We start from the raw sequence: 25,458 nt of genomic DNA, 5'->3' as shown, positions 1-25,458 counted from the left end.
TTGGCGGGGGTTTGATCGTAGTTTCTCCCCCTGTTGTTGTTGTTGTTGTTGTTGTTGTTGTTGTTGTTGTTGTGGTTGTTGTGGTTGTTGTCCCATTTCCTCTTTTCGCTACTACCAGCCTCAAACTTAGCCTTCTCCAGCTCATCAATAAGAATCTGATTCATGAGAGTATGCGCCATGCGCATTGCTTCGGGAACATTCGGTGGTTTGGATGAGGTGACATTTCCTTTGATGGACTTAGGGAGTCCCCAGAAGTATCTCTCCATACGCTTGAATTCTGGGGTGACCATGGTCGGACACATAAGAGCTAGTTCCAAAAACCTCCTGTTGTAGCCATCAAGTTCGTTCCCAACGGCCTTTAACTGCATAAATTCGATTTCCATCTTCTGGATTTCAGTTCTCGGACAATACTCATCAATCATAGCAGCTTTGAATTCCTCCCATGGCATAGCATACGCTTCATCAATGCCTTTCGCTTGAGCTAACGTGTTTCACCACGTTAGCGCGCCGTCAGATAGCGTGCAAGATGCAAACTTGGTCTTGTTGTCCTCCGAACAGTTGCTAAGTCGGAATACTGATTCAAGTTTCTCGAACCATCTGGTGAGACCAACCGGTCCCTCAGTGCCGCTGAAGTTATGCGGTTTGCAGCTCTGGAATTCCTTGTAAGTACACCCATTTCGAACGGGTGGGATAACTGGTGGTGGTGGCGGTGGAGCTTGGAGATTTCTTTCAGCTAGGGCTGCAGCGACCCGTTCGTTGATCATGTCCTCAATCTGGGCGGCGGTAGGTGTGGATCTTCTGTTAGCCATGATATTCTAAACAAAAATTTTGACTCAAGTCAAAATCCAGCATTCAATATGTAGTAATATAGAATATAGTAACCAACATGGAATCAAAACATCTCATGTTATTAAATAACGCATCTAGGTACAAATACCACAGAATCATCGTACAGTAATGTAAATAGAACATCGTGCAAGAATTTAAATAACGCAAAGTTCCATTAATAATAATATGTTTCATACATCTGAATAAGTCCGTACAATACATAAATAATACAAGAAGCTACAACTAGATTACATAACGAAATCTAAATACAAAAGTCCTATGGTGAAGGTGGGTGTAGGATGTCCAAAACCTGGGACAGCTGGTCCTCAAGTTCAGTGACCCGAGCTCGGAGAGTCTCAATCTCCCGCCAGGTGGTGCGGGTGGTGCAGGTGGTGCTGGTGGTGCAGGTGGTGCGGGTGGTGCAGGTGGTGCTGGTGGTGCGAGTGGTGCTGAAGTAGATGGTCCAGCTCCGGATGTAGACGGTACGTCCCTGGATGGGAATGGTCCGTATCTAAATCTAGGCGGTACGATTCCAGGAATAGTCAATACGTAACGGGGAACCTTACGTATGTGTGGGTCGGCAGGGTACGGCACAAGCCGCTTACGGGTAGTAACCCTCCGACGCTGACCGAAAGCGTCAGTGAAAGCACGACCTCCATTCACCCCTGGAATGACGGTGCCGTCAGGACAGTACCGCTTCTTCGGCGGGGTGGAGGGTGCCCGAATAGGTACGTCAGCGGGATCCTCATCATCACTGGAGTCATCCGTAGAGGTGTCGTCTGATGGAGCATCAGAGGAAGACCCTTCGTCTGAATCATGTGGTGGTGACACGGGTGGTTCAACTGGCAGTTCGAAGGCGGCCAACATCTGTCTGTGTCTTCCTGGCGGAATCGGCACTAAACGTCCGTCGGGAGTGCGTCGGCAAGGCGTGCGCATGTGGTTACAAAACGGCCCTTCCCTGAACTCCGCGGGAATCTCAATCCCACCGATGCGGGGCTGTGACCCCGAGGGTCCGGGAGCAGACGGAGCTGGAATCTCCGTAGGGTCAGAAGTGGTCACAGGTGCCGGCGCACTACTACTCGCTCCGGAAGACGAAGCGCTGGGATCACTAGTGGGTAACGGGACCGGTGTATCAGCAACAGTAGCAGGTGGTGTGGTGGAGTCTGAGCCTGAACTGCCCAAAACGCTAGCAGGTGGTACATCCGACATCTGAACAAAGAAAAATAAATTTTCCATGTCAGTAAGTCATAAGCAAGCACATATTAGGCCCACAATTTAAATCATGTATAACAATAAGTAGCATGGCAATAATAACGAATCGTACAGAAGTAGCATGCAATCGAAAGCAATTAATATCATGCAGTAGTGAAATCATGTAGTAGCATACGGCATATAGCAGTAAAAGTAAGCAGCAGCATGCAGTAAGTTCAGCGGAAACAAGTAAACTAGCAAGTTGTAGATTAGTCCTATTAGTGAATCCTACTCGGGTCGGTCTTAGACTCACTAATGCAACCTAATTCCCTACAACCAATGCTCTGATACCAAATGTGATGCCCCGTACAAAACCATCGTGTACGAATCATCAACAACAGGAACATTACAAGGTTAAGTACTATATGTGTTTTCAAAAAGAGTTTGCATTCATAAATTAAGTGATGTCTAAACTAACATCGAATGTTTTACAGTCCAAAATCATGCTTCACTAAGTAGAAGCAAATGATAAGTGTATGTGACCACAATGGTCATTACAAGTCATAGTTCAAAAGTACGAATGTTTGAATGCAAAATAAAGTAGTTCATGCGATAGCAACTCTAAGCAGCGGGTGTCTACAGCACGACTAGCGTACAGCGGAAGTTAACCTCAAGCACCTGAGAAAAACATGCTTAAAAACGTCAACACAAAGGTTGGTGAGCTATAGTTTAAGTATAACAGTAAGTAAGGTAGGCCACGAGATTTCAGTGCTACAAAGAGCGTTTCAAAACAGTATGATAAAGTATATGTTAACCGTGGGCACTTGGTAACTAACTTAACGTTTATACCCCCTGAAAGTACACTTGGCAAGTGCATATGTTTACAAAGTATTAAACACTCGTTAAATGCTAGCGCTACTAGCCCGAGTGGGGATGTCAAACCCTATGGATCAATATCTAAGATTCGCGTTCACGGTTCAAAAACCAATGATTAAACGTTACCGAGCTAAAGGGAATGTTTATGCCGTTGTATAACCCACACATATATAAGTTTAAGTACTCGTGCCTAGTATGTAAACCATAAAATCCGCATGTATTCTCAGTTCTCAAAATAAGTTAAAGTAAAAAGGGAATGCTATAACTCACAATGATAATGTAGTCGTAAAGTCGGTTCGGAAAAGGTGTGCAAGTAATCGGTCCGAAAGTCCTCAACCTAAGTCAAATAGTACTAAGTCAGTAAATCGTCTTAATAGGTTTAAAAGTATGTAAATAAGGTCTTAAGGGTCATCATCATTCATCATCAAACAAAAGGCGTAAAGTAAGTTTCGTTCACGAAAGTAGTTTAAAACAAAATCTGACTTCAGTCACTCACCACGGCCTATACCCTTACTGAATTAAGGTGAGACCAGTGTCCATGGCTCCGTATATGAGTCCATTAAGTGTGGTAAAATTTACAGAAGCAAACTCATCTTGGTTTGACCGTGACGACGGTCTAAGTACGAGTAGGTCAGAAATTTCTGCACAACGTTAAAGGACAAACTGACGATCGGAGGGCCATAAATCCTAAACCGTAACTCGGATTAAGACGAGTCCTATATGAAAAGTTATCTACTCGAAAAGTTATATCTAAAACTCATGGTTAGAAAAGCCCAGGTCTAATGGTCTGTTACAGAAACAGCAGGTCAGTAGGTTTTGGACAGAAACAGTAAGTTTAAGTGAGTTCCGGTGGTCTTGGTGCTTGATGTTCATCATGGTTCTCGTCCTTGATGCATATAGCTTCAAGTGTACAACTAATTGATGTATCTACATCATCTTAACCAAGTCTTGACCATCATAACCCTAGTGCAAGTCTAAGACATGAAGCACAACTCACTTAAGAGTTGTATGAAGTTTGATGAACCAAAGTTACATCAAAGTCTTAGATCTAACACATACATGAACTTTAAAGCTAATAACAAGTTACAAACTTGAAAGTAAACTAACTAATCAAGATCTTAAGATGTAGAACATAGTTCTTAGTTAGATCTTGAAGATCCAAGACTCAAAAGTCTAGATCAAGCATAAGTATACAAAGTTATATTTAAAGAAAACTTATTTGTGTGTTCTTGAACTTTCAAGGTTAACTTTTAGTTCAAGATTAATGAGATCAAGACTAACTTGTAGTACTTGACCATTTAAACTAATTACATGAAAGTAAAGTGCAAGAAGAAGTAAACTAAGTAAACAAGTAAATTATTCATGGTTGTTCATACTTTAATTATTCAAACCAAAGTTTGATCTTTAGAAAGTAAACTTTAAAGTTTACTTCATGAACTTCAAGTATGAGTTTAATCAACACATGAACTTGCAATCTTTTAAGAAAGTATATGTAGAATCATAACTAGTAAGCTATGTTCTTGAGTGTTCTTGTAATTACAAGATAAAAGAAGAATCTAACTAGAAAGTTGATTCTTGTAACAAGTATGTAACAACAACAAGTAAGTAAACAACTATAACTAACAAGAAATCAAACAACAACAAAGATGATGATGATTATGTGATGTTTGAATTCGGTTTTAGCAAGAAGAAAGGAAGAGAAAAAGTCAAGTTACTTACAAGAACTAGAGAGAAAAAGAGAGGAAAAAGTTGAGAGAAAATCAAGTGTGTTTGAAATGAATGAAGTGTGAGAGAACTAGTAGCCAAGTTATCAAAATTTGAAAGCCAAAAACACCTCCCCATCCATGGTACCTCACGGCTGCAGCAGCAAAAGGAGGGGGGAGAGAGTTGTTCCAAGGTTATTAGCATGAAAAGCTTACAAAAGTTGGATAAAATGGGTGTTTGCATGGGAATGAACAAGTAACTTGATTCTTTACTAAGTTAACTAACTAGTTTGCTTCTAATTGATACTTACAAGTGTTAGTGGGCTAACTAAGTCCACTTAAAATGTAGGGTGGGCTTCTAAAGTCCAATAATACTAGTAAAGGCCCAAGTTCAAATAAAAGCCCAAGTATGTATGTAATTAACAAGTTAATTCAATTAAAAGCCCAAGTAACTAACTAACAACATTAGTTAATTAAAATGATTAATAAACTTAATCATGAATGTAAATAATACTCTAAAAATATTATTCGTGAAGTTTCATGTGTCACAAAGACGTTTCGGGCAATTAAAGTCAAGTTCGGGCATTCATGGCAACATGCAAATGTAATGACATACATTCGTTTAATCACACGTATTAATAATAATAATTATTAATAAATAAACATTGGAAAATCCAGCGTCGTTACAGCTACCAAATGTTTTGAGGGATATAATTTACATTTTAAACCCACAACTTCTAAACTTGAACTCTTTAGCTAATCACTTTTAAAACAGCAACTGCAGTCCTTAACTTCAATAGATCTTTCAAAGCAAGTCCAAAAATAGACAGCAGTAATATACTCAGCTAAACCTACACAAACCAGAATAAGTTAGATGATTGAAACAATCAAGATTCTATTTTACTTACCTGATTTAACATGGCCCCAGAATCTTGACTTGTGAAAGCATCCTTGAGTTGAAGATTGTCACAGAACTCTTTATGTTGACAAGATGTCAAACCCTTAGTAAACAAATCTGCAATGTTTAAAACTGAAGCAACTTTGACAATATTAAGAACACCACTGTTAGCTTTTTCCCTTACAATATGCCAATCAATATCAAAATGTTTTGTTCTCTCATGATGAACAGGATTAGCAGAGATTTGAATAGCAGGATTATTATCACAATGCATTAAAACAGGTAAAAGCTTATTAAGCTTAAGTTCAGTCAAAAGATTAATAATCCAAATAATTTCACAGGTGCAGGCAACCGTGGCTCTATACTCTGCTTCTGCAGAGAATTTAGAAACAGTTGGTTGTTTTTTACTTTTCCAGGAAATTAAACAATTTCCTAAAAATATACAAAATCCAGTAATAGACCTTCTATTGATTAAGTTTTTACCCCAATCAGAATCAACATAAGCACTCAAAGTTAAAGAATTACTTTTACTGAAAGACAGACCTTTTCCAGGACAACCTTTTACATACCTCAGAACCCTAAATGCCAAATTTAAGTGTGAAGGTTTAGGAGCATGCATAAATTGACTGAGAATATGCACAGCATAACTAATATCAGGTCTGGTAATAGTAATATAAATGAGTTTTCCAATAAGCTTTTGATAAACAGTGATATTACTTATAACTTTCTCATTATCTTTTCCTTTATATGAAGAAACATTTAATTCAATAGGAGTAGATAAAGGTTTAGAAGCTAAAAGACCAAACTCATTTATTAATTCCATGCAGTATTTTCTCTTAGAAAGATAGATAGCATCATTGGTTTGAACAACTTCAATTCCAAGAAAATATTTCAATAAACCAAGATCTTTGATTAAAAACTTTGACTTAAGAAAATGTTTAACAGAATCAATTTCAGCCTTATTATTACCTGTTATTACTATGTCATCAACATAGACAAGTAAAACAACAAAGATATCATGTTTATCCTTTATAAACATTGAATAGTCACATTTACTTTGAACAAATCCATTTTCAAATAAACTATTACATAATTTTTCATTCCACTTTCTAGGAGCCTGCTTTAACCCATATAAAGATTTATTTAATTTGCACACTTTTGTTTCACCCTTATTAAAGTAACCCTGGGGTAAAGACATGTAAACTTCTACATCAAGTTCACCATAGAGAAAGGCATTGTTAATATCAAGTTGAGATAATTCCCAACCTTTATTAACAGCAAGGGTGATGACACTTCTAATTGTAACCATTTTGACAACAGGAAAAAAAGTCTCATAGTAGTCAACACCTTCAGTTTGACTATAACCCTTAGCAACAAGTCTTGCTTTAAACCTTTCAATCTCACCAGTAGATTTATACTTTATTTTATAAATCCACTTACTACCAATAGGTTTTCTGTTAGGAGGGAGATCAGTTAAAACCCATGTATTGTTTCTATATAAAGCCTCCATTTCAGTGTTCATAGCTTCAACCCAATTGGTATCTTTAGATGCCTCAAAATAATTTGTTGGTTCAACTTGTTTATTTAAAGATGATGTAAATAAAAAATTTCTTTTGTCAAGTTTAGCACAATTAGCAAAATTTTCAATACCATACTTAGCCTTACTAGACATAACATAATCATTAAATTTTCTGGGTAAAACAGACTCTCTAATGGATCTTCTCAAGTTATCAACAGGTGGTTCATGAACCACATTTCCCTCAGAATTAGAATCATTCTCTTGAAAAGAAGGAATGATATAATCATCATCAGATGATGTTTCAGATGTATCAACTACTCTGGTAGATTTAGGAGTACTACTAGGACCATGTCCATCACTAGAATAATCATTTTGAATATGATCATTTGGTCTAGTTTGTAGTGACCCGAACTTTTCTATGTTTATATATATTAAATGAAATTGTTATTTACATGATTAAGTGTTTCCAACATGTTAAGCAATCAAACTTATGAAGACTTGATTAATTGAAATAGGTTTCATATAGACAATTGACCACCCAAGTTGACCGGTGATTCACGAACGTTAAAACTTGTAAAAACTATATGATGACATATATATGGTTATATATATAGTTAACATGATATTATGATAAGTAAACATATCATTAAGTATATTAACAATGAACTACATATGTAAAAATAAGACTACTAACTTAATGATTTTAAAACGAGACATATATGTAACGATTATCGTTGTAACGACATTTAATGTATATATATCATATTAAGAGATATTCGTACATCATAATATCATGATAATATAATAATTTAAAATCTCTTTTGATATTATAAACATTGGGTTAACAACATTTAACAAGATCGTTAACCTAAAGGTTTCAAAACAACACTTACAAGTAACGATTAACGATGACTTAACGACTCAGTTAAAATGTATATACATGTAGTGTTTTAATATGTATTCATACACTTTTTAAAGACTTCAAGACACTTATCAAAATACTTCTACTTAACAAAAATGCTTACAATTACATCCTCGTTCAGTTTCATCAACAATTCTACTCGTATGCACCCGTATTCATACTCGTACAATACACAGCTTTTAGATGTATGTACTATTGGTATATACACTCCAATGATCAGCTCTTAGCAGCCCATGTGAGTCACCTAACACATGTGAGAACCATTATTTGGCAACTAGCATGAAATATCTCATAAAATTACAAAAATATGAGTAATCATTCATGACTTATTTACATGAAAACAAAATTACATATCCTTTATATCTAATCCATACACCAACGACCAAAAACACCTACAAACACTTTCATTCTTCAATTTTCTTCATCTAATTGATCTCTCTCAAGTTCTATCTTCAAGTTCTAAGTGTTCTTCATAAATTCCAAAAGTTCTAGTTTCATAAAATCAAGAATACTTCCAAGATTGCAAGTTTACTTCCAAGTTTTCTAAATCCATTCCAAGTAATCATCCAAGATCAAGAAACCTTTGTTACTTACAGTAGTTTATCTTTCTAATACAAGGTAGTAATCATATTCAAACTTTAATTCAATTTCTATAACTATAACAATCTTATTTCGAGTGGAAATCTTACTTGAAATTGTTTTCGTGTCATGATTCTGCTTCAAGAACTTTCAAGCCATCCAAGGATCCTTTGAAGCTAGATCCATTTTTCTCATTTCCAGTAGGTTTATCCAAGGAACTTGAGATAGTAATGATGTTCATAACATCATTCGATTCATACATAAAAAGTTGTCTTATTCAACGTTATAAGCTTGTAATCACTAGAACATAGTTTAGTTAATTCTAAACTTGTTCGCAAATAAAGTTAATCCTTCTAACTAGACTTTTAAAATCAACTAAACACATGTTATATATCTATATGATATGCTAACTTAATGATTTAAAACCCGGAAACACGATAAACACCATAAAACTGGATATACGCCGTCGTAGTAAAACCGGGGGCTGTTTTGGTTGGGATAATTAAAAGCTAAGAAGAAATTTGATTTAAAAGCTATACTTCTGTAAAAATGATTTTTCTTATGAACATGAAACTATATCCAAAAATCATGGTTAAACTCAAAGTGAAAGTATGTTTTTCAAAATGTTCATCAAGATGTCGTTCTTTCGACGGAAATGACTACCTCTTTCAAAAATGACTTGTAACTTGTATTTCCGACTATAAACTTATACTTTTTCTGTTTAGATTCATAAATTTAAGTTCAATACGAAACCGTGGCCACTGGAATCACTCAAAACGGATTAGAAACGAAGAAATGGCGAGTAAAACAAGATTGATAAAAACTACTCATTTTACCTACGTGAAAGTTAGTAATAAATCTATTCCAACCATAACCTAATCAACTTATATTGTATATTATGTAATCTTGAGATACCATAGACACGTATACAATATTTCGACCTATCATGTCGACCCATCTATATATATATTGCGGAACAACCACAGACACTCTATATGTGAATGTTGGAGTTAGCTATACAGGGTTGAGGTTGATTCCAAAATATATATATAGTTTGAGTTGTGATCAATACTGAGATACGTATACACTGGGTCGTGGATTGATTCAAGATAATATTTATCGATTTATTTCTGTACATCTAACTGTGGACAACTAGTTGTAGGTTACTAACGAGGACAGCTGACTTAATAAACTTAAAACATCAAAATGTATTAAAAGTTTTGTAAATATATTTTGAACATACTTTGATATATATGTATATATTGTTATAGGTTTGTGAATCAACCAGTGGCCAAGTCTTACTTCCCGACGAAGTAAAAATCTGTGAAAGTGAGTTATAGTCCCACTTTTAAAATCTAATATTTTTGGGATGAGAATACATGCAGGTTTTATAAATAATTTACAAAATAGACACAAGTACGTGAAACTACATTCTATGGTTGAATTATCGAAATCGAATATGCCCCTTTTTATTAAGTCTGGTAATCTAAGAATTAGGGAACAGACACCCTAATTGACGCGAATCCTAAAGATAGATCTATCGGGCCCAACAAGCCCCATCCAAAGTACCGGATGCTTTAGTACTTCAAAATTTATATCATGTCCGAAGGAGGATCCCGGAATGATGGGGATATTCTTATATGCATATTGTGAATGTCGGTTACCAGGTGTTCACCATATGAATGATTTTTATCTCTATGTATGGGATGTGTATTGAAATATGAAATCTTGTGGTCTATTGTTATGATTTGATATGTATATAGGTTAAACCTATAACTCACCAACATTTTTGTTGATGTTTAAAGCATGTTTATTCTCAGGTGAATACTAAGAGCTTCCGCTGTTGCATACTAAAATAAGGACAAGATTTGGAGTCCATGTTTGTATGATATTGTGTAAAAACTGCATTCAAGAAACTGATTTCGATGTAACATATTTGTATTGTAAACCATTATGTAATGGTCGTGTGTAAACAGGATATTTTAGATTATTATTATTTGATAATCTACGTAAAGCTTTTTAAACCTTTATTTATGAAATAAAGGTTATGGTTTATTTTAAAAATGAATGTAGTCTTTGAAAAACGTCTCATATAGAGGTCAAAACCTCGCAACGAAATCAATTAATATGGAAAGTTTTTAATCAATAAGAACGGGACATTTCAGTTGGTATCCGAGCGTTGGTCTTAGAGAACCAGAATTTTGCATTAGTGTGTCTTATCGAGTTTGTTAGTATGCATTAGTGAGTCTGGACTTCGACCGTGTTTACTTGAAAAAAAAAAAGATTGCTTAACAAATTTTGTTGGAAACTATATATTTTTAACATGTGAATATTATGTGATATATTAATCTCTTAACGTGTTTGATATTATGTGATAGATGTCTACCTCTAGAACTAGTCCCATTGACTCACCTAATAATAATGAAGAGTCAAATGTAAATTGGAATGATTCGTGGACTGATTCACAAGTTCCCGAAGAGGAACCGGAAGAAGAGTCGGAACCGGAAGAAGAACCAGTGGGGGAAATAATAAAATGGTTAAGTAGAAGAAAATCCTCAACCAACCGACCAAAGTTAATTATGGTCAACGGTGTTTCCGCCAAGGAAGCAAAATATTGGGAGGATTACCAATTCTCCGATGAATCGGATCCCGACGAGGATTCCGATGATGTTATAGAAATTACTCCAACTGAATTTAAAAAGGCAAAAGAGAACAATAAGGGAAAGGGCATAAAAATAGAGAAATCTGATTCTAACCCCGATGAACTTTATATGTATCGTCAACACCCGTATTTCTTAAGTTGTAACAATAACCCGGGAACCTCTAAACCACCAGGTTTTTCTAGACCAATGTGGAAAACGACGGCTCGTATTAGGGGAACATCATATATCCCTAAAAACTTAGCAAAAAGAACCAAGTTCGAAAAAGAAGAAACGAGTGAGTCGGAATAAGATAGTTGTATTTGTGCGGTGTAATATATGTAATATAGTGTGCTTATGCTTTACGATATATGTAAAAATTGCTTGTATTAATAAGTATCTTTTATGAATCTAACTCTTGTCTATTTTACAGTATAAAAATACAAAATGGATAGACAACCCAATATTTTAGAAGACTTACCCGGAGACATGATTGATGAAATCTTGTCTAGAGTCGGTCAGAATTCCTCGGCACAACTATTTAAGGCGAGATCAGTTTGTAAGACATTCGAAGAATGTTCCAAGAATGCCTTAGTTTATAAAAGGCTTTTGTTCGAAAGATGGGGGATATCACATTGGGAAATCCATAAGTTACGATGTGTTTACTTTGGCGCATATATTGCGGGGAACCCAAATGCTATTTTACGCAACGGGTTAAGAAATTATTTTGACTCAATGTATCCGAATATAGGACTTCATGATTTAGAAAAAGCGGCTAACATGCAACATAAAGAAGCATGTTATGCTTATGGGTTAGTAATGTTTGCTTCTCACCAAAGTGAGAAAAAGAACATCGGGCTACAACTATTAAACAAAACGTTCCCACAAGTGACGGAGTCGGTAATTGGGGTAAGAAATGAGGTTTTTAGGTTATTACGAGACTGTTGGTCATTACCTAACCTTCGCCCTTTTGACGACGTTACAACACGTTGTCATACTATCGGTCACAACGGTTACATTCCGCAAGACCAAGGATGGAAGTGGTATTAGTAAAACCAGAATGCATGACTTGTTTCTGGACGTATGAATTACGTGTCTTTGTTGCCTTTGCTGAACGCCTTATTTATTAACTAGAATTATCTTCGCAACTACTTTGTATCAAAGTTTTATGTGCTATATTTCATGCTATATGTAAAATAGCAGTATTGTAAGTTTGCAAGTTATTGTATAAAGGTTTGAATATGATATATATATATTTTTTTGTGATTAGTTTTTCATATAGAATTGTAGTAGTTAAAATGGTATGTTAGCTACTAAGTATGAACTTAACGGGTAGGTACTACCCGAATTAAAGAGTATAAAACGCTAATATGAAGAAAGAGCTTTTATAAATAAGTTCATATTACGCTACGAAATACTATTGACTACTCTTGATATTCTATATGATTAACTCGTTTCATTTGACTATTTTGAAAGAAATGGCACCGACTACTCGACACACCTTGAATATGAGTGAAGAGGAATTTCGTGCCTTTCTTGCTTCAAACATAGCCGCAGTACAGGCTGCGCTACATACCAACAATAACCTTGGATCTAGCAGTACAGGAAATCGTGTAGGATGCACCTAGAAAGAATTCACTGCCTGCAAACCTTTGGAATTTGATGGAACCGAAGGACCAATCGGATTGAAACGATGGACCGAGAAGGTCGAATCGGTGTTTGCCATAAGTAAGTGTACTGAAGAGGACAAAGTGAAGTACGCTATGCATACCTTCACTGGTTCTGCGTTAACATGGTGGAATACCTATCTAGAGTAAGTGGGACAAGATGATGCTTACGCACTATCGTGGTCAGCATTCAAGCACTTGATGAACGAGAAGTACCGTCCCAGAACTGAGGTCAATAAGCTCTAGACAGAACTTAGAAGGTTACGAACCCAAGGATTTGATATTACCACGTACGAAAGATGATTCACAGAATTGTGCTTATTGTGTCCGGGAGCGTTCGAAGATGAGGAAGAGAAGATCGACGCATTTGTGAAAGGATTAACGGAAAGAATCCAAGAAGATATAAGTTCACACGAGCCCGCCTCCATACAACAGGCATGTAGAATGGCTCACAAACTAGTGAACCAGATTGAAGAAAGAATTAAAGAACAGACTGCTGAAGAGGCCAATGTGAAGCAAGTCAAAAGAAAGTGGGAGGAAAATGGTGATAAGAATCACCAATACAACAACAACAGCAATTACAACAATAATCGCAACAACTATCCCAACAATCGCAACATCAATCGCAACTACAACAAACGGCCCAACAACAACAACAAAAATAACAACAACAACAACAACAACAATAACAGCAACTACAACAATCATCCCAACAACAATAATAACCGCAACAACAACAACAATCAGAAGCAGCTATGCCAAAGGTGTGAAAAGTATCACTCGGGGTTCTGCACCAAATTTTGCAACAAGTGTAAAAGAAATGGTCATAGCGCGGCGAAGTGTGAGGTCTACGGACCAGGGGTTAACAGAACGAAAGGAACAAATGGTGTCAGAACGAGTAATGGCGGAGCAAGTAGTGTCGGAGCAAGTTATGCCAATGTAGTTTGTTATAAATGTGGAAAACCAGGCCACATTATTAGAAATTTCCCGAACCACGAGAACACGAATGGACAAGGCCGCAGAAGAGTTTTCAATATTAATGCGGCAGAGGCACAGGAAGACCCGGAGCTTATTACGGGTACGTTTCTTATTGACAATAAATCTGCTTACGTTTTATTTGATTCGGGTGCGGATAGAAGCTATATGAGTAGAGATTTTTGTGCTAAATTAAGTTGCCCATTGACGCCGTTGGATAGTAAATTTTTACTCGAATTAGCAAATGATAAATTAATTTCAGCAGATAATATATGTCAGAATCGAGAAATTAAACTGGGTAGCGAAATATTTAAGATTGATTTGATACCAGTAGAGTTAGGGAGTTTTGATGTAATAGTTGGCATGGACTGGCTGAAGAAGGTGAAAGCAGAGATCGTATGTTATAAAAATGCAATTCGCATTGTACGAGAAGAAGGAGAACCCTTAATGGTGTACGGAGAAAAGGGCAACATGAAGTTAAATCTTATTAGTAACTTGAAGGCACAAAAACTAATAAGAAAAGGTTGTTATGCTGTTCTAGCACACGTCGAGAAAGTACAAACTGAAGAAAAGAGCATCAATGATGTTCCCGTCGCAAAAGAATTTCCCGATGTATTTCCGAAAGAATTACCGGGATTACCCCCACATCGATCCGTTGAATTTCAAATAGATCTTGTACCAGGAGCTGCACCAATAGCTCGTTCTCCTTACAGACTCGCACCCAGTGAGATGAAAGAACTGCAAAGCTAATTACAAGAACTTTTAGAGCGTGATTTCATTCGACCAAGCACATCACCGTGGGGAGCTCCTGTTTTGTTCGTCAAGAAGAAAGATGGTACATTCAGGTTGTGTATCGACTACCGAGAGTTGAACAAACTTACCATCAAGAACCGCTACCCACTACCGAGAATCGACGACTTATTTGATCAACTACAAGGCTCGTCTGTTTATTCAAAGATTGACTTACGTTCCGGGCATCATCAAATGCGGGTGAAAGAAGATGATATTCCAAAGACTGCTTTTAGGACACGTTATGGTCATTACGAGTTTATGGTTATGCCATTTGGATTGACTAACGCACCAGCTGTGTTCATGGACCTTATGAACCGAGTGTGTGGACCATACCTTGACAAGTTTGTCATTGTTTTCATTGATGACATACTTATTTACTCAAAGAATAACCAAGAACATGGTGAACATTTGAGAAAGGTGTTAGAAGTTTTCAAAGTATGCATTTTGGTTGGAAGAAGTTCAATTCCTCGGTCACATAGTGAACAAAGAAGGTATTAAGGTGGATCCGGCAAAGATAGAAACTGTTGAAAAGTGGGAAACCCCGAAAACTCCGAAACACATACGCCAGTTTTTAGGACTAGCTGATTACTACAGAAGGTTCATCCAAGACTTTTCCAGAATAGCAAAACCCTTGACTGCATTAACGCATAAAGGGAAGAAATTTGAATGGAAGGATGAACAAGAGAAAGCGTTCCAGTTATTGAAGAAAAAGCTAACTACGGCACCTATATTGTCATTGCCTAAAGGGAATGATGATTTTGTGATTTATTGTGACGCATCAAAGCAAGGTCTCGGTTGTGTATTAATGCAACGAACAAAGGTGATTGCTTATGCGTCTAGACAATTGAAGATTCACGAACAAAATTATACGACACATGATTTGGAATTAGGCGCGGTTGTTTTTGCATTAAAGACTTGGAGGCACTACTTATATGGGGTCAAAAGTATTATATATACCGACCACAAAAGTCGTCAACACATATTTAATCAGAAACAACTGAATATGAGGCAGCGTAGGTGGATTGAATTGTTGAATGATTACGACTTTGAGATTCGTTACCACCCGGGGAAGGCAAATGTGGTAGCCGACGCCTTGAGCAGGAAGGACAGAGAACCCATTCGAGTAAAATCTATGAATATAATGATTCATAATAACCTTACTACTCAATTAAAGGAGGCACTACAAGGAGTTTTAAAAGAGGAAAATTTAAAGGATGAAATACCCAAAGGATCGGAGAAGCATCTTAATATTCAGGAAGACGGAACCCGGTATAGGGCTGAAAGGATTTGGGTACCAAAATTTGGAGATATGAGAGAAATGGTACTTAGAGAAGCTCATAAAACCAGATACTCAATACATCCTGGAACGGGGAAGATGTACAAGGATCTCAAGAAACATTTTTGGTGGCCGGGTATGAAAGTCGATGTTGCTAAATATGTAGGAGAATGTTTGACGTGTTCTAAGGTCAAAGCTGAGCATCAGAAACCATCAGGTCTACTTCAACAACCCGAAATCCCGGAATGGAAATGGGAAAACATTACCATGGATTTCATCACTAAATTGCCAAGGACTGCAAGTGGTTTTGATACTATTTGGGTAATAGTTGATCGTCTCACCAAATCAGCACACTTCCTTCCAATAAGAGAAGATGACAAGATGGAGAAGTTAGCACGACTGTATTTGAAAGAAGTCGTCTCCAGACATGGAATACCAATCTCTATTATCTCTGATAGGGATGGCAGATTTATTTCAAGATTCTGGCAGACATTACAGCAAGCATTAGGAACTCGTCTAGATATGAGTACTGCCTATCATCCACAAACTGATGGGCAGAGTGAAAGGACGATACAAATGCTTGAAGACATGCTACGAGCATGTGTTATTGATTTCGGAAACATTTGGGATCGACATCTACCGTTAGCAGAATTTTCCTACAACAACAGCTACCATTCAAGCATTGAGATGGCGCCGTTTGAAGCACTTTATGGTAGAAAGTGCAGGTCTCCGATTTGTTGGAGTGAAGTGGGGGATAGACAGATTACGGGTCCGAAGATAATACAAGAAACTACCGAGAAGATCATCCAAATTCAACAACGGTTGAAAACCACCCAAAGTCGACAAAAGAGCTACGCTGACATTAAAAGAAAAGATATAGAATTTGAAATTGGAGAGATGGTCATGCTTAAAGTTGCACCTTGGAAAGGCGTTGTTCGATTTGGTAAATGAGGGAAATTAAGTCCAAGGTATATTGGACCATTCAAGATTATTGATCGTGTCGGACCAGTAGCTTACCGACTTGAGTTACCTCAACAACTCGCGGCTGTACATAACACTTTTCACGTCTCGAATTTGAAGAAATGTTTTGCTAAAGAAGATCTCACTATTCCGTTAGATGAAATCCAAATCAACGAAAAACTTCAATTTATCGAAGAACCCGTCGAAATAATGGATCGTGAGGTTAAAAGACTTAAGCAAAACAAGATACCAATTGTTAAGGTTCGATGGAATGCTCGTAGAGGACCCGAGTTCACCTGGGAATGAGAAGATCAGATAAAGAAGAAATACCCGCACTTATTTCCAGAAGATACGTCAACACCTCGAACTGCTTAAAATTTCGGGACGAAATTTATTTAACGGGTAGGTACTGTAGTGACCCGAACTTTTCCATGTTTATATATATTAAATGAAATTTTTATTTACATGATTAAGTGTTTCCAACATGTTAACCAATCAAACTTGTGAAGACTTGATTAATTGAAATAGGTTTCATATAGACAATTGACCACCCAAGTTGACCGGTGATTCACGAACGTTAAAACTTGTAAAAACTATATGATGACATATATATGGTTATATATATAGTTAACATGATATTATGATAAGTAAACATATCATTAAGTATATTAACAATGAACTACATATGTAAAAAGAATACTACTAACTTAATGATTTTGAAACGAGACATATATGTAACGATTATCGTTGTAACGACATTTAATGTATATATATCATATTAAGAGATATTTGTACATCATAATATCATGATAATATAATAATTTAAAATTTATTTTGATATTATAAACATTGGGTTAACAACATTTAACAAGATCGTTAACCTAAAGGTTTCAAAACAACACTTACATGTAACGACTAACGATGACTTAACGACTCAGTTAAAATTTATATACATGTAGTGTTTTAATATGTATTCATACACTTTTGAAAGACTTCAAGACACTTATCAAAATACTTCTACTTAACAAAAATGCTTACAATTACATCCTCGTTCAGTTTCATCAACAATTCTACTCGTATGCACCCGTATTCATACTCGTACAATACACAGCTTTTAGATGTATGTACTATTGGTATATACACTCCAATGATCAGCTCTTAGCAGCCCATGTGAGTCACCTAACACATGTGAGAACCATCATTTGGCAACTAGCATGAAATATCTCATAAAATTACAAAAATATGAGTAATCATTCATGACTTATTTACATGAAAACAAAATTACATATCCTTTATATCTAATCCATACACCAACGACCAAAAACACCTACAAACACTTTCATTCTTCAATTTTCTTCATCTAATTGATCTCTCTCAAGTTCTATCTTCAAGTTCTAAGTGTTCTTCATAAATTCCAAAAGTTCTAGTTTCATAAAATCAAGAATACTTCCAAGATTGCAAGTTTACTTCCAAGTTTTCTAAATCCATTCTAAGTATTCATCCAAGATCAAGAAACCTTTGTTACTTACAGTAGGTTATCTTTCTAATACAAGGTAATAATCATATTCAAACTTTAATTCAATTTCTATAACTATAACAATCTTATTTCGAGTGGAAATCTTACTTGAAATTGTTTTCGTGTCATGATTCTGCTTCAAGAACTTTCAAGCCATCCAAGGATCCTTTGAAGCTAGATCCATTTTTCTCATTTCCAATAGGTTTATCCAAGGAACTTGAGGTAGTAATGATGTTCATAACATCATTCGATTCATACATAAAAAGTTGTCTTATTCAACGTTATAAACTTGTAATCACTAGAACATAGTTTAGTTAATTCTAAACTTGTTCGCAAATAAAGTTAATCCTTCTAAATAGACTTTTAAAATCAACTAAACACATGTTCTATATCTATATGATATGCTAACTTAATAATTTAAAACCCGGAAACACGATAAACACCATAAAACTGGATATACGCCGTCGTAGTAAAACCGGGGGCTGTTTTGGTTGGGATAGTTAAAAGCTAAGAAGAAATTTGATTTAAAAGCTATACTTCTGTAAAAATGATTTTTCTTATGAACATGAAACTATATCCAAAAATCATGGTTAAACTCAAAGTGAAAGTATGTTTTTCAAAATGGTCATCAAGATGTCGTTCTTTCGACGGAAATGACTACCTCTTTCAAAAATGACTTGTAACTTGTATTTCCGACTATAAACTTATACTTTTTATGTTTAGATTCATAAATTTAAGTTCAATACGAAACCGTGGCCACTGGAATCACTCAAAACGGATTAGAAACGAAGAAATGGCGAGTAAAACAAGATTGATAAAAACTACTCATTTTACCTACGTGAAAGTTAGTAATAAATCTATTCCAACCATAACCTAATCAACTTATATTGTATATTATGTAATCTTGAGATACCATAGACACATATACAATATTTCGACCTATCATGTCGACCCATCTATATATATATTGCGGAACAACCATAGACACTCTATATGTGAATGTTGGAGTTAGCTATACAGGGTTGAGGTTGATTCCAAAATATATATATAGTTTGAGTTGTGATCAATACTGAGATACGTATACACTGGATCGTGGATTGATTCAAGATAATATTTATCGATTTATTTCTGTACATCTAACTGTGGACAACTAGTTGTAGGTTACTAACGAGGACAGCTGACTTAATAAACTTAAAACATCAAAATGTATTAAAAGTTTTGTAAATATATTTTGAACATACTTTGATATATATGTATATATTGTTATAGGTTTGTGAATCAACCAGTGGCCAAGTCTTACTTTCCGACAAAGTAAAAATCTGTGAAAGTGAGTTATAGTCCCACTTTTAAAATCTAATATTTTTGGGATGAGAACACATTCAGGTTTTATAAATGATTTACAAAATAGACACAAGTACGTGAAACTACATTCTATGGTTGAATTATCGAAATCGAATATGCCCCTTTTTATTAAGTCTGGTAATCTAAGAATTAGGGAACAGACACCCTAATTGACGCGAATCCTAAAGATAGATCTATCGGGCCCAACAAGCCCCATCCAAAGTACCGGATGCTTTAGTACTTCGAAATTTATATCATGTCCGAAGGAGGATCCCGGAATGATGGGGATATTCTTATATGCATATTGTGAATGTCGGTTACCAGGTGTTCACCATATGAATGATTTTTATCTCTATGTATGGGATGTGTATTGAAATATGAAATCTTGTGGTCTATTGTTACGATTTGATATATATAGGTTAAACCTATAACTCACCAACATTTTTGTTGACGTTTAAAGCATGTTTATTCTCAGGTGAATACTAAGAGCTTCCGCTGTTGCATACTAAAATAAGGACAAGATTTGGAGTCCATGTTTGTATGATATTGTGTAAAAACTGCATTCAAGAAACTGATTTCGATGTAACATATTTGTATTGTAAACCATTATGTAATGGTCGTGTGTAAACATGATATTTTAGATTATCATTATTTGATAATCTACGTAAAGCTTTTTAAACCTTTATTTATGAAATAAAGGTTATGGTTTGTTTTAAAAATGAATACAGTCTTTGAAAAACGTCTCATATAGAGGTCAAAACCTCGCAACGAAATCAATTAATATGGAACGTTTTTAATCAATAAGAACGGGACATTTCATAGTTCTACTAGTAGTTGGCTCACTAATACTGCCAGAAGTAGAGTCCAATCTACCTTCATTATTCAGACTTTGATTTTTAAAATTAGAATCATCATTGGGATCTTGAGAAGATTGCCCAGCTTGAGAATTATCTAAATCAAAGAAAGAAAGAAGACCAGTATCATTATTATTAAAACCTTGATCTTTAGACTTCATCTTAAAAGGAAATATATTTTCATAAAATTTTACATCCCTTGAGAAAATAAAGGTTTTTGACTCCATATTATACAATTTATAACCTTTTTGAGAATTGGAATAGCCAACAAAAACACATTTGTTGGCTCTTGAAGCAAATTTATCATGTTCATTTAGAATTTTTGAAAAACAGAGACAACCAAAAACCCTTAAATGACTAAGAGAAGGAGAATTTCCATATATAACTTCATATGGAGATTTTCCTTTTAGAACAGAAGAAGAAGTTCTATTAATAAGATATGTAGCAGTGAGAACACATTCACTCCACATGCTGAGTGGTACACTGATGTGCATAGAGGTGTATACGAAATAGTTATATTTTTACTGCGAAATACTATTAAATACGATACAATTTTACACAAGTTATTTATTTATTTATAGAGTGGAAATACCTAAACCTTGCTACAACACTTATAGGCAGTGTACCTAATCATACAGTAGTGTAGTTTTTAGTAAGTCCGGTTCGTTCCACAGGGATCTAGCCAAGTTTAACGCTATATTTAAAACTAAATTTGTATATAAATATATATATAAATATAAGTAGTATTATTATTATAAAAGGGGGATTTTACCGTTTAATGACCGGTTTGTCGATTTTAAAACTTTAGTCGCAGTTAAAACCTAATGAAAAATATTAAAAATTAAAATAACTTAATTTAAAGCATAAAGTAAATGACAATAATTAAAGGGCGATAAATTAAAGTGCTATAAATAAAATGACAATAAATAAAATTGCGATAAAAAGTACGATAATTAAAAGTGCAATTAAATAAAATGACAGTAAATAAAAGTGCGATGAAATAGGAAATAAAGGAATTATGCTTATTTAAACTTCCGTAATCATGATGTTTGACGTGTTGATTTTAATTTATTAACATGGGTTAATTGTCCTTTGTCCTGGATTATTCAATATGTCCATATGGTTTTTGTCCATAACAGTCCATCAGTCATAAATATAAAGTGCGAGTGTCCTCGTCAAATTATCCTTATATCCGAAGTCAAATATTCCAACTAATTGGGGACTTAAACTATAACAAGGTTTTAATACTTTGTTAACAATTACGCCAAGTGTCCTTGTACATAATTCACCCCTATTTTAATGAGTCTATTGACTATTAATCCATTCCCGTGTCCGGTTAAATGAACGATTATTAGTACTTATAAATATCCCGCCCATCGTGTCTGATCGAGTGTATATGGTTATTTATAATTACGTCCAATTGTAAATCTTTATATTAAATTAACGAACTATCATTCAATTAAACAAATATAAAGCCCATTAATAGCCCATAGTCTAATTTCCACAAGTGTCGTTCTTTTGTCCAAACCCCAATTATGGTACAAAGCCCAATTACCCCGTCTTTAATATTTTAGCCCAACATCACGATTACTTCAATTTAAATAAGCATAATAATAACTTAGCTACGAGATATTAATTTAAAAAGGTTGAACATAACTTACAATGATTAATAATAGCGTAGCGTTACACGGACAGAATTTCGACTTACACACTTACAACATTCGCTAACATACCCTTATTATTATTAATCTTAAATTAAAATTAAAATTATAAATTATATATATATATATATATATATATATATATATATATATATATATATATATATATATCGTAAGAGTGAGAGATAGATTAGAAAAAGGTGTAAAACATTCGACCAAAAACTGCGAAATTTATAGATGTGGCCAGCCTTTCACTGCCATGCGATCGCATAGCTTGCTTTTCCAGCTCACAAAGATTCCAAAACGTGGGCTGCTGCATTTTTTAATATATATATATATATATATGTATATATATATAATATATATATATAATTTATATAATTATATATATTATATTATATTCTTGTACATAGTTGACTCGTAATTTTAGGTCCGTTGCGTCGCGCGTTGAGAGTTGACTCTGGTCCCAGTTCCGGATTTTCGAACGTCCTTTCGTACTATTTAATATCTTGTACTTTGCGTTTTGCGGCTCGTACTCTTGTAATTTTTAGATGTTTCTCATCAATAAATTGAACCACTTTGATTGTACTTTGTACTTTTGAGCCTTTTGGTCGTTTGCGTCTTCAATTCATCGAATCTATCTTTTGTCTTCACCTTTTATCATTTAAACGAATATCACTTGTAAATAGAACAATTGCAACTAAAAGCTTGTCTTTCTTGAGGGATAATGCTATGAAATATATGTTCGTTTTTAGCATTATCAAATATTCCCACACTTGAGTGTTGCTTGTCCTCAAGCAATATAGTCTCGAAATAAAAATACTAGTGTAACGACCCGGATTTTTCCGATCGTTTTATACTTATGAGATTAATATTTACATAAAATAAACCTTACCAACATGATAAGCAATCTAAACTGTTGAGACTTATGTTTTTGAAAAGAGTTTCACACAACGTCTGACCGTCCAATTTGACCGATGATATCATGAACTATATAACACACGATAATTATACGATTATGTATATGTACATATCTATACATATTTAACATGATTTAAGGATGGTTTAACATTTCATTGTGAACTAACAACAATGAGTTATAAGTATACTTTGAGACCACTAACTTAAGTTTTCAAAACGATAACTATATGTAACGTTCTTTGACATATATACTTACGATTATGTGGAGTGCACACTTGTTTGAACTTATCTTGATTATGACGGGGGTTCGGGGGCATGATGTTACATGTGGGAACCAGCCATTTAACCTCATGTGTGACTTTTGTGCAAGAAAACAAACTAAATCTCCTATATATCCATCCCATAATCATGTTATTTTGCGCACACACACACACATACAATTTCATTTCCAATTTTCTTTCAAGTTAATTCACTCCCTAATCTCTCTTCATTTACCTACTCAAGAACGTATCAATATAGTCATCCGATTTCAAGGAGATTACTTCCAGTCTTTCAATCCCACTCCACCACTCTTTTGATTCCAAGATTTTTCTTACCTTTTCCAGTAGCTTTGTCCAAGTAACTTGAGGTAGTAACCTTATTCATAACCTTATTCGATTCATATTTATATAGCTATCTTATTTTGTGTTGTAAAATTTTAACAACAAGAACATAGTTTGAGTGATTTCAAACTTGTTCACAAACTAAATAGATCCTTCTAATTTGATTTTTAAAAACACTTCAAGACCTGTAATATATCATATTATGAAAAAATCGGATTAATCATATCTTGGCTAATTAACATAATATTTAATATATATTTACTTATGATTTGATTTTATATATTTCAGGACCACCCGTAAACAACACGAGAAGATTAATCATAAGACCTCATGATTGTACGCAACACGTCATTTGACAACACGGTACTTTATGTACGCAACACGTCATTTGACAACATGGTACCATGGGTCAAGATTAATTCTGATCAATACGAATACGATGGGGTCTTTATTTATTTTATTTAAGCAACTAATTGTGGACCACTAACATCGGACTGCTAACTATGAACTAAGAAAATATTAAAAGTATTAAAAGTATATATATATATATATATATATATATATATATATATATATATATATATATATATATATATATGTAACGATTACTTGAAAAGAAAATATGTTGATATATTATATATATGGTTAGGTTTGTGATATCAATCGGAGACCAAGTCGTGATAAATACCTTCAAGGCAAAAGTGAGTATATAGTCCCACTTTTAAACTCTAAATATTTCGGGATGAGAATACATGCATTTTATGATTTACGTTATGGACACTGATGTGAAGCGAGGTGTATATAAAATAGTTTATATTTTACTAGGAAAAACTATTAAATACGATACAATTTTACACAAGATATTTATTTATTTATAGAATGGATATACTTAAACCTTGCTACAACACTTATAGGCAGTGTACCTAATCGTACAGTAGTGTAGTTTTTAGTAAGTCCGGTTCGTTCCACAGGGAAATCTTTAAACAAAGCTCAACGCTATATTAGTTTACTTTTATAAAAATACAAATATATATATAAGTAATATTATTATTATAAAGGGGGGTTTTTACCGTTTAATGACCGGTTTGTCGATTTTAAAACTTTAGTCGCAGTTAAAACCTAATGTAAAATATAAAATAAATACAAGACTTAAATTAAAGCGTAAAGTAAATAACGATAATGAAATTGCGAATAATAAAAATGCGATAAAATAAAATTGCGATAATTAAAAAGTACGATAATTAAAAGTGCGATAATTAGAAGTGCAATTAAATATAAAATAAAGGAAATTAAATATGAAATAAAAGAATTATGCTTATTTAAACTTCCGTAATCATGATGTTTGACGTGTTGATTTTAGTTTTATGCCCATGGGTTAATTGTCCTTTGTCCTGGATTATTTAATATGTCCGTCTGGTTTTTGTCCATAACAGTCCATCAGTCATAAATATAAATTGCAAGTGTCCTTGTCAAATTATTATTATACCCGAAGATAAATATTCCAACTAATTGGGGATTCGAATTGTAACAAGGTTTTAATACTTTGTTTAATGAATACACCAGGTTATCGACTGCGTGTAAACCAAGGTTTTATTACTTTGTTAACAATTACACCAATTACCCTTGAATGTAATTTCACCCCTGTTTTAATTATTCTAGTGGCTATTAATCCATTCTCGTGTCCGGTTAAATGAACGATTATTCGTACATATAAATACCCCGCCCATCGTGTCCGATT

General features: G+C 34.6%; 1 protein-coding gene across 1 annotated transcript in view; it reads right to left on the bottom strand.

Annotated features, from left to right (window-relative positions):
- Positions 1–5,443: 5,443 nt before the first annotated feature.
- The window catches only part of LOC139849895 (uncharacterized), a 61,635-nt gene continuing 41,620 nt past the window's right edge, over positions 5,444–25,458 (bottom strand). The window contains exons 5-6 of the mRNA XM_071839510.1: positions 5,507–7,431; positions 5,444–5,449 (exon numbers count right to left, since the gene is read on the bottom strand). Of these exons, the coding sequence (XP_071695611.1) occupies positions 5,444–5,449; positions 5,507–7,431 (1,931 nt within the window). The remainder of the gene's footprint in view (positions 5,450–5,506; positions 7,432–25,458) is intronic.

Source organism: Rutidosis leptorrhynchoides, chromosome 5 (assembly GCF_046630445.1).
Source record: "Rutidosis leptorrhynchoides isolate AG116_Rl617_1_P2 chromosome 5, CSIRO_AGI_Rlap_v1, whole genome shotgun sequence".
NCBI lineage: Eukaryota > Viridiplantae > Streptophyta > Magnoliopsida > Asterales > Asteraceae > Rutidosis > Rutidosis leptorrhynchoides.
This window is presented reverse-complemented; position numbering and strand designations above follow the sequence as displayed.